A 10921-nucleotide genomic window follows, 5' to 3' on the forward strand; every position below is an offset into this window, starting at 1 on the left:
AAAATTTACTCTTAATTTCGAAATTTTAAATAAAATAAAAATTCAACAACTAATATTCAAAATAAACAAATATAGCTAGATTAAAACTCAGCATTGTTATTATTATTTTTTTTAAAAAAAAAATATTATTGAGATTAATTATTCACAATCATTTGAAACTAGATTTAACCATAATTACTAAAGCTTATTAGAAAGTTTATTAGACTTAAACGTTCTTCTAATCTTGCTTAAGCTCAAGTCATGCCTTAATGCCTAATTTACGATGTTTAATTTAAATTCATGTTTTAACTAAATTTAGCTACTTGTTCATGATCAACCTACAATCTTGAAGCCTTCATAGTTAGTGAATTAACCTGTTTTGCCGAACTGATTTATTACAGACTAACTTATGATATTATTTTCTTATTCCAGCTAATTATTTAGTAATTCATGAAATAGCTTAAATACAATCAACAAAAGAAACAAAGAAAAAAAACGAAATTAAAACTTCAAATTTTCATTCTTCATATGTATTCATGCTTCATATTTCGGATTACAATAACCAGCTTTTCAATTGTGTACCTGATATTGGAAGCAAAAGAAAATGAATATGAGAATCAGCAGCAGCAGTAAAATCAGTACAACACAGCAACAATAGCCCAGCAACAGTAACAAACCAGTGGAGTAGTAATCCAAAAAAAAAACAAAATCTTCCAGCTTTGATGAAACAACAATTAATTCTGATTTCAAACAACAAAAGAAAGCAGAATATTTTTTTTAGTGTTTTTTTTTATTTTGAAAGCTTAAATATTTTTCGGAATTTTCTATCTCTTAAATGTTCAGCCCTTTTCTCTCTCTTATTTTCAGATTTGTTTCTCTCTCTCGTATCTGTGTATTTTTTTTTCTATCTCTCTGTATATCTTTTTTTGATTTCAAGACTTCACATATATAACTCATCCCATAAACCTTTTAATTAATTAAAATCAATACTTTTTCTCTACCCAACCCATTATCTTTCCACTCATCCCCATTACATTAAATAAACATATCACACCACCCCATTATATTTTGTCCCCCATGCTTTATTTAAAATAATGCAAGATTCCCCTTTAATTTAAATCTTGTCCCCCCTTTATATTAAATAATCATATCACAACCCACCCCATTTCATTTTGTCCCCCATGCTTCAAATAAACAATTTCAAAATGTACAATTCCTAAACTACCCCTTCCGACCTTACTGAAATTACCAAACTACCCCTGAACGTATTACAAATTTACCAAACTACCCATCAGCTATAACACATCAATTAATCAAACTTAACCAAAATATAGACAATATGATCAATTTCTAACAATGTTCAAACAACAATATGAACACGGATGAACATCATAACAACAATATCACATGAACATGATTTTAACAACATTTCAACAACAAATCACATGAACACAAATTGAACAACCAAGAACAACTAAAATTTGATTGAACAATATTTTTAGCAACAACAAACCTATTTTTCGGATTTAAACAACAACAACAATCAAACAAGTATATTTAGATTCTTAAATTCAATAATATTGAACTTAAAATCAACTCTAACAACATTACAACAAACAATTCTTATATTAAACTTTAAACAAGATTATGAGACCAATTCAAGAAATAATCACAAATGATAAACAAGAAATCAAACTATACAAAATTCGGATTCAAGATCATCCAAACAAAGTATGAACATGAATGAATCTATTTTAACACAACAAACATGACGGATTAAACGATTAAATCAATATATTCCTTTAACACAACTAAATTCTTTAAACAAATAACAAGATCGACGAAGAAACAATTATGAACTTAAACTTGAACTTAACAATACTAACAATTTCTAACAATACATAAACACATGAAACAAATTGAAGAAATAGTTAATTAAATTTCAATTTGAATCTAACAAACAACAAACTAACAAATATTCACTTAAACAATAATACAAACATGAAATGAATATGAAAACAACTAATTAAACTTCTATTTTGAAATCTGAAAATTAATTTAACAAACAACATGAACACACTAGAAAATTATTTCAATGATGAACAACGAACAAAACAAGGATTAAATCGTTTAACGATTTTGGATCCGGAGAATATCAAACAAAAATATGGACAAAAATAAAACTCAAAAACAACTAACCGAAGATGAATCAACGAAGAACTTTGATTGTAAACAAATCTGTCCGAGCCTCGACCAAAGCTCGAACAAATGACGACGAAGACGAAGAGAAGATGAAGCAGCCCGTAGCTACTGCCGCGACGAGCAGCAGCAACAGTCCGTCCAACACCTGCTGCGACGAGCAGCAGCAGCACGACGTCAAAACAGCAGCAACGGCGGCGACAGGCAGCAGCAGTCCGGCGGCGACAGGCAGCAACTGGTTGATCATGGCAGCGGCAGTCCGTCGAGGAGGATGACGGGAAGACGACGCACCGGCAGAAGCAGCGGGGAGCAGAAACGGGCAGCAGTGCGCACAACGGAGGTTTGACGAAGAAGATGAAGCAACGGAGAAACCATGGATGACGTCGACAGAAAAGATGAAGACGTGAAGATGGAGGGGAAGCCATGGTTGGGGTGTAAGGGGGGCAGCCATGGTTGTGTTTTTTTAGCTTGGGGAAGATGATGAAAAGAGAGAAAGAGAAGAAAGGGGGGGGGCGGATTGGTTAGGTCTTTTTAGGGTTTTTTTTTTTTTTTGTGTTGTTTGTAAGATAATAGGATGTTGGGTTATGGACTGGGTCGACCCAGTTCGAAATGGACTGGGTCGTAGGGAAGATTGAGCCATTTTTTGGGCCTATGGCTTGAAATCGAAGAAGAGGCCCAATTCCGACTTTCTTTATATTTTCGCTCTCTTTTCTTCTTTTATTTCTCTAAAACTAAATTATAAAAATACTTAAACTATTATTAAGAACTAAATTAAGTTATAAAAGTGCAAATTAACTCTCAATAACAATTAACGCACAATTAAGTATTAATTAAGCATAAAATTGTATATTTGGACATTAAATGCTAAAAATGCAAACGATGCCTATTTTTGTAATTTTTAATTTTTGTAAAACAAATTTAATCACTAACAATTGTAGAATTAAATCCTATATGCAAAATGCGACATATTTTTGTATTTTTTATTAATTTAGCAAATAAACATGCACAGACAAATGCAAATAATTATTCAAAATATCACAAAATATCACAAAATTGCACATCAAAGAAAAATCATTTTATTTTTGAATTTTTTGGGAGTAATTCTCATATTGGGCAAAAATCACGTGCTTACAACAATTCTAGTGATGGCTCGAGCTCGATCCTGCTTGGTGCACGATTCCGATTTTGGAGTTGTGCTATTGTAGCTTGTTGAGTCTGCATATCTTAAATATCATTTAAAGGATAATTCCGCCTTCTTCACCGTTCTATGCATACTGATCGGATGTTCGAGCGTCCTTGCGGATGCTATTTTCAGGGTCGACGCCCAAATTCCCATTAATAGCAATATGGGAGCTCATATCGACTGGGTCTATGGCCGACGGTCCATCGGGGTTGACTGGAGGTAATTTGTTTCCCGGGGCGACTATGTTTTCATTCTCGCCATGAAGACCAAGGCTGTTGTTAGTGTGTGTGGGTGATACTTGGGAGTTTGACATGTTGATCCTAAAATCAAAGACACTTTAAAGAACAAGCGTAAAATAATATGTGTTACGAAAATTGTACCAGGCAATCACTATTATCCTTAGTCCCACGGTGGACGCCAATCTGTTTATCCTTAAAATCGGATAACAATTAAACTTATAAGTGGTTTTAAGGATACGTAATTTCACCTAGCACCAATTGATAAATATGATGATTAATAGTGGAAATAAACAACAAAATAGAGCAAACCGGTATTGAAATGCAGTTCAGCCCTCGAGCTAGGTCGCCTTCGAACTAAGAGTAGAATTATGAAATGAAATAATGAACAAAAGAATATAAGAGAGAAAGAATATTGTATTGCTTTGACATGCGTGAATGTAAGATGATTACAAATGGTTAAGACCCTCTTTATATATTATAGGAATCCTATTTACGGTATAATTCTAATTATAGAAGAAAATCCCATGATTAGCTAAACAACCGCCCTTGATTTGATCTGTTCCGAGATTTTCGTCATTATCCTCAACCAGTAACAGATATCTCGCCTTTCTGTTATTATGCTATCTTTGGTTTCGTTCGATATCTATCTCGTTCGATCTCGATCTTGAGAGGTACCTCGAACTCCGAACTCGATATCTTATCCTCGTAGCTCGATTTGTCAAGCCATGGGGCTGATCCTCGATCCACCCCCCTAGTTTTGGTTAATTAGTAAAATTGGGTGGGCCCGATTTTAATCATATACACTGCGTAATAAAATACTTTGATCAATCTACAAAGTTAAATTAGGGAATGGGTTAGAAATGAAAAATTAGAGAGTTCGAGCAAGTTGAGAAGAACTAAAGAAGCACTAATTGCTCTTGCATTAAAATATTACTTCTCGTTCAGTTTCAAATTGTGATTTTCTTTTTTTCTTCTAAAGTGAAGGCCAAATATAGAATATAGGCTGCTTTGGCAGCTAATTATAATATGTACACAAATTTAAGATTTTCAGAATTTTAGTTTACGATGAGGATGTTAAGGTGGATGTGCGGGCAAACTAGGATGGATAAAATTAAGAATGGTGATATTTAGAAGAAGGTGCATGTGGCTCCCATTGATGACAAGATGCGGGAAGTGAGACTGAGATGATTCAGGCATGTTCAGAGGAGAAGCCCAGATGCGCCGGTAAAGAGATGTGAGCAACTGGTTGTGGAGGGCACGAGAAGAGGTAGATGTCAACCTAAGAAGTATTGGGGAGAGGTGATCAGGCAGGATATGACGAGGCTTCAGATTTCCGAGGACATGACACTAGATAGGGAGATGTAGAGGTCAAGTATTAGGGTTGTAGGTTAAGAGGTAGTTTGAATCTTTCTTTACTTTGTAACATTGTGAGACCAGTCTGGTAGGGGTTCTGTCTAAGATAGTTAGTGACAATGTTGTGTCTTACTATTTCACTTTTCAGCGCATGAACTATTTACTAGCTATCGCTTTTGCTTTGCATCTTTCTTCTGAATTTCATGTTGTTCCTGTTTTTCATATGATTTCTTTGCTGATACTAATATTGTCTCCTTTTGTCTTTTTGTTTTCTTGAGCCGATGGTCTTTTGGAAACAACCTCTCTATTCCTTCGGGATAAGGGTAAGGTTTGCATACACATTACCCTCCCCAAATTCAAGTAGTAGAATTTTACTGGATTATTGTAGTTTACTATTAATTTGGGTCAGGAATTGCTCTTGCGACCCCAAACTATACTTTCTTCTTAGGTACATGTATTCATTGATTGTCAATTCGTGTGAGATAAAGAGTATGAGAAGATTTATACTTAATGAATTTGATTTTTAAAATTTTTGATATTGAATTGTTTGGACTCTTTGAAACTATGAGTTCAAAATTATAATATTATTAACTTTAATAAATTTTAGAAATTGTTAATGTTTTGTATCACACGATTGAGTTTGTTTGAAGTCGTAGCTAATAAGTTACATCAGCAAATGAAACTGTCCGATCCCATCTGTTGTGAGCTCTAAGCTCCAAAGGGTAAATTTAATATTTGAGACAATTTTTTTATCGAAGTGAGTTTTTTTGGGATATTTTATGTAATTTATTTGGTTGACTATCTAAATTTTTATTTTATTAGAGTATAGTTCTCTAACTTGTAATTTCCTTCCTATTTCCCTTCTCTTCCCTCATATGTACAATATATTGTATATGTTTTAAATAATCCAAGTATTAAGTGAGACAATTTTTCTTTTTTTCTAAACGAAAAAGGAAAAGGAAAATACTAAAATTTTAAATTCATGACACTGATTTAATCGTATGTTGTTCCCTTTGCACACTTGTGATGTTGTGATTAGATTCTATCGGACGTCCCCGAGAGGACACTTGTGAGTAATTTGCTATATTTTGTATTGTAGCTGGGCAATAAAAGTAAATTAGGAGAAATATGAGGACCTTTTAGCTAAAAGCACCTCTAAATTTTTCCTCTTTTGCCGCGTGTCTGATTATATATCCTTTTACCTTTTCTTTCGATTCTGACTCGAGAATTATAGCCTGTTTCGCCAAGTTTATTTTTGGCCAAAAGTGCATTTTTATTTTACCAAAAATATTTTTAACCAAAAATTGAGGTGTTTGGCCAAGCTTCTGGAAGGAAAAAAGTGCTTTTGAGGAGAAGCAGAAATAGTTTTGGAGAAACAGAAAAAAGTAGCTTTTCTCCAAAAGCACTTTTTTGAGAAGCACTTCTGAGAAAAATATATTTATAAGCAGTTTTTTAAAGCTTGGCCAAACACTAATTGCTGTTCAGAAGTATTTTTTAAAATAATTAGCCAAATACAAACTGATTCTCGCTAAAAGTACTTTTAGGAAAAATAAAAAAGCACTTTTCAAAATAAGGAGATTTTTGGAGCCTAGGCCAAACGGGCTATTAAACCACAATTGACTATCGCACTCACGTCCGCTCCTCAACTCTACTATTACCCATCCAACCGGTAACTTTCACCGGCCAAACCCGTCCCCACTCCCTCACTTTCAAATATCACTTCGATTTCATTTGACTCTCATTTCCACTTCATTTCATTTCGCGTTAATTTCAACACTATTTCATTTCGCATTTGCATTTCATTTGCATTTCAATTTTATACTTCCCTCTTTTCTCTCTCTCTCTCTCTATTACAGAACTCCGCCTTGAGAGTTCATACTCTGCTTCTCGATCTTTCTCTCTCTTTTCACTTTCTCTCTCATTTCCAATGGTGTATATACAGAATCACTAATTTATATATTTTTGTAGATATATTACAAACACAGAGTTTTTGGAGTTTCAATGGAGACGATTAGCTTATTTAGCTTCGGCGATTTTTCATCTACTGCTGTTTTCTCAACTTCTAAGGAGTTTTGAATAATAAACGGTATTTGGAAACTCTGTTGTGGTGGATCTACAAAAACTAACTACAGCTGTTGGATTTGTGCTTTGATTTCTGGTAAGATTTGAGTTGAATGATTGAGATCGAATTTGTAAATACTAGTATTTTAGTTTCCTTATTGCTGTTATGTTGTATTGACTCTGGTTGACTGTCTGTGAAATCTGCTGAGATTATGTCAGTAAATTCTAGTTTATAGCTGAAGTATTCTTGCCGAAATTTGTTTGATATACTTGGATAATGTTATGTTGATCTATGTTGTTGTTCTTCTCTTGTGATAATTTGTTATGTAAAGATGTGATATTTTGAAGTTATGGAGTGAATATTTTTTAGGGATGATCAGCTGTAGAATATAGTATTTGGTATAAGATGCGATTCTCTTTATATTTTTTCTCTATTGATTTGTGTATAAAGGGTTTGCTTTGGTGTAGCTGATGAACTGCGTCAAGAAAACAAAAAGATAAGAAATCACACTCTTGGTATTATTTTCGTTTTTGCTGAAATAAGTCTATCTACTTCAGGATACGTTGAAGTTAGTAAATTATTCGGCTTTTTTTTTCTTCTTTATCCCATTTTTAGCGAAAGAAGAGCATATTTTGTCTATTTTAGGAGCTGCTGCATTGTCATGTCTCTGTATTCATTAGCTTCTGAGAGGGTTAGGTTCTTTTTGTTGTACCTACTATGGCTATTTTCCTGTTATCTTTTTCCATTATCTTTTTGCCTTTAGTCTCCAAACTCTTAAATTTGGGGTTCAGTTCCATAGATTTTCTTTGGTGTTTTAGGAAGATTCAAGTTATTTGATGCTGTCAGTCTGGTGTATTCTTGAATTAGATTTTTAATGGTATTCAATTTTGTTCAAAATTGTTTATGAACTCCATCTGATTCTAGAAATATGATGCTTGAAGATTTTACTTAATTTGTTATTGAAATCTTCTTTCTAATTCTGTGTGTTTTGACTTGCAGTTGGCTGAAGCATGTGCACTGGCCCAGAAAGACCCAATTCTAGTTCATCTACCAACCAATCCATTACTGATTCTAAATCTAGTATGAAGGGTATTGCTAAACTCACGGTTGAGACTGAAGATTCTTTTTCTAGTTTGCTTGAACTTGCTGCAAATAATGATCTTGAAGGTTTTAAAAGATCTGTTGAGCGCGATGCTTCTGCTATTGATGAGGTGGGCCTATGGTTGGTTCGCAAGAAAGGCGCAAAGCAGATTGTTAATGAGGAAAGAACTCCTTTAATGGTAGCAGCCACATATGGAAGCTTAGATGTTTTGAAATTGATTATCTCTAATCCAGTGGTTGATGTTAATCGTGCTTGTGGTCCTAACAAGTGCACAGCTCTTCACTGTGCAACATCTGGTGGTTCTGTCAATGCTGTTGATGTAGTTAAGTTTCTGCTATCAGCTGGTGCCGATCCTAATATTGAGGATTCTAATGGTCAGCGGCCAGTGGATGTGATTGTTGTTCCTCCAAAGCTTCATGGTGCTAGAGCTTCTCTTGAAGAACTGCTTCTGAAAAATTCATCTGATGGTTCAGTTGGTGAGTGCAAATTGAGAGTATCTGTCACTACTTCAAATGGATCCTCTCCCGTTCTATCCTCATCACCAGAGAATGGATCTCCATTTTCACCATCCGATTCCTTGTGTTCCCCTATGACATCAAAGTTCAGTGATATCCCTGCTAATTCTGCACCAGAGAAAAAAGAATATCCAATAGATCCATCTCTCCCTGATATCAAGAACAGTATCTATTCGACAGATGAGTTCCGCATGTTCTCTTTCAAAGTCCGGCCTTGTTCTAGGGCCTATTCTCATGACTGGACAGAGTGCCCATTTGTCCACCCAGGGGAGAACGCTCGCAGAAGAGATCCAAGGAAGTACCATTATAGCTGTGTGCCTTGTCCTGAATTTCGCAAGGGTGCATGCCGGCGGGGTGATATGTGTGAATATGCTCATGGGGTGTTTGAGTGCTGGCTGCACCCTGCTCAGTACCGAACGCGCCTGTGCAAGGATGGTACAAGTTGTGCAAGGCGCGTCTGCTTTTTTGCCCATACTTCTGAGGAGCTTAGGCCCTTGTATGTTTCTACTGGATCTGCAGTTCCATCTCCTCGGTCAGCTGCTTCTGCAGCTACTGTGATGGACATGGCTGCAGCACTGAACCTTTTTCCTGGCTCGCCCTCAGCACACTCTGTGATGTCTCCTCCTGCTTTCAACCAACCCATGTCCCCTACTGCCAATGGAATGTCTCATCCGTCTGCACCATGGCCTCAGCCAAATGTCCCCGCTCTTCATCTACCTGGAAGCAATCTACAGTCCAGCCGCCTGAGGTCTTCCCTTAGTGCACGTGACATTCCGCCTGAGGATTTCAACATGTTGCATGATTTTGATGCACAGCAACTAGTTCTGAATGACATGGCTTGTTATTCACAGCCACATCCTAACTCTTTGAACCGATCTGGTCGGTCCAATACACTAACTCCTTCAAATCTTGAAGAGCTATTTTCTGCCGAGATTACCTCTTCTCCGCGGTATTCTGATCAGGCAGCGGCTTCTGGTGTTTTCTCCCCATCACATATGTCGGCTTTCTTTAATCAGTTCCAACAACAGCAGAGCATGCTTTCCCCAATTAACACTAATGTCTTTTCTCCGAAAAACATGGAGCATCCTCTTTTGCAGGCTTCTTTTGGTGTTTCATCACCTGGAAGGATGTCCCCAAGAAGCATGGAGCCCATCTCACCTATGAGCGCTCGCCTTTCAGCATTTGCACAGCGTGAGAAGCAGCAGCAACAGTTGCGCAGCCTCAGCTCCCGTGATCTTGGTTCCAATAATGCCTCCATTGTTGGATCCCCAGTAGGTAATTCTTGGTCGAATTGGGGCTCTCCCACCGGAAAGGTTGACTGGTCTGTGAATGGAAGTGGAGTTGGACGCATGCGCCGATCATCTTCTTTTGAGCAGCTCAACAATGGAGAGGAGCCTGACCTATCATGGGTGCAATCTCTTGTCAAGGAATCACCATCTGAGATGAAAGAGAAGCAGGCAGCTCCCATTTCGGGTACTGTGCCATCCGGTGAGAGTCTGAGCAAAGTTGATTCAGTTGATCATTCAGTTTTAGGAGCTTGGCTCGAGCAGATGCAACTTGATCAGCTTGTAGCATAGCAAGACAACGATTAATTCATTATCGCATTTAGCCAAACAAATCAAATTCATAGGGTAGTATATATTATTTTGGTGGGTACAACTTTTTGTTGATGGGAGGCGAAAGTTTGGGAGAAGCAGGGAAAAAAATTCTAGGGGGGAAGGCAATCATAACTTTCCAATTATGTTTTCTATTCAATTCTAATCGTTCATTTGTTTACAGCAAGAGTTTCAAGTTGTCTGGGCTGTATTAAAGATAACTCAGTCCAGGTTTGTTGAATTCATCCTTGTATTTTTCCATAATCCTAGGTCTATTTTTTGTCACTCCCAAATGAAACTATGTTGCCTTATAGTTTTATTTCCCTGCTTCTTTATTTCTCCTGAACAAAGCACCATTAACATTTTCAAGGTCCCTAGTTCGGATTTTCTGGTGTTTGGTAGGAATGGAATGTCTTTGATGATGTAAAACACAGCAAAAATGTTTACTGTTGTTTCATTTTAATAAAGTAGTGCTTTTTAATTAACGCATTGCGTGATTTGTATATATTATTAGTACATTATCGCACCATCTGCTCTACCCACTCATTAAAGAATGGCTTTTAGATTGTGGAGTAAATGAGGTGGGTAGGGTCCAACAGGTGGATGTTGATTGGTATTTGAGGATAAAATTCTAGAGTTCTCCAAACATAGGTTGCATCATTAGATGGTGACGGATGGTGACAAAGGTTGATAT

General features: G+C 36.2%; 1 protein-coding gene across 1 annotated transcript; it reads left to right on the forward strand.

Annotated features, from left to right (window-relative positions):
- Positions 1-6717: 6717 nt before the first annotated feature.
- LOC104245662 (zinc finger CCCH domain-containing protein 30-like) lies at positions 6718-10546 on the forward strand. The gene is made up of 2 exons (XM_009801301.2): positions 6718-7111; positions 8015-10546. The coding sequence occupies exon 2, from the start codon at positions 8026-8028 to the stop codon at positions 10207-10209; it is 2184 nt and encodes a 727-aa protein (XP_009799603.1). The 5' UTR covers positions 6718-7111; positions 8015-8025; the 3' UTR covers positions 10210-10546.
- Positions 10547-10921: the final 375 nt, after the last annotated feature.

Source organism: Nicotiana sylvestris, chromosome 9 (genome assembly GCF_000393655.2).
Source record: "Nicotiana sylvestris chromosome 9, ASM39365v2, whole genome shotgun sequence".
In the NCBI taxonomy this organism is placed as follows: domain Eukaryota; kingdom Viridiplantae; phylum Streptophyta; class Magnoliopsida; order Solanales; family Solanaceae; genus Nicotiana; species Nicotiana sylvestris.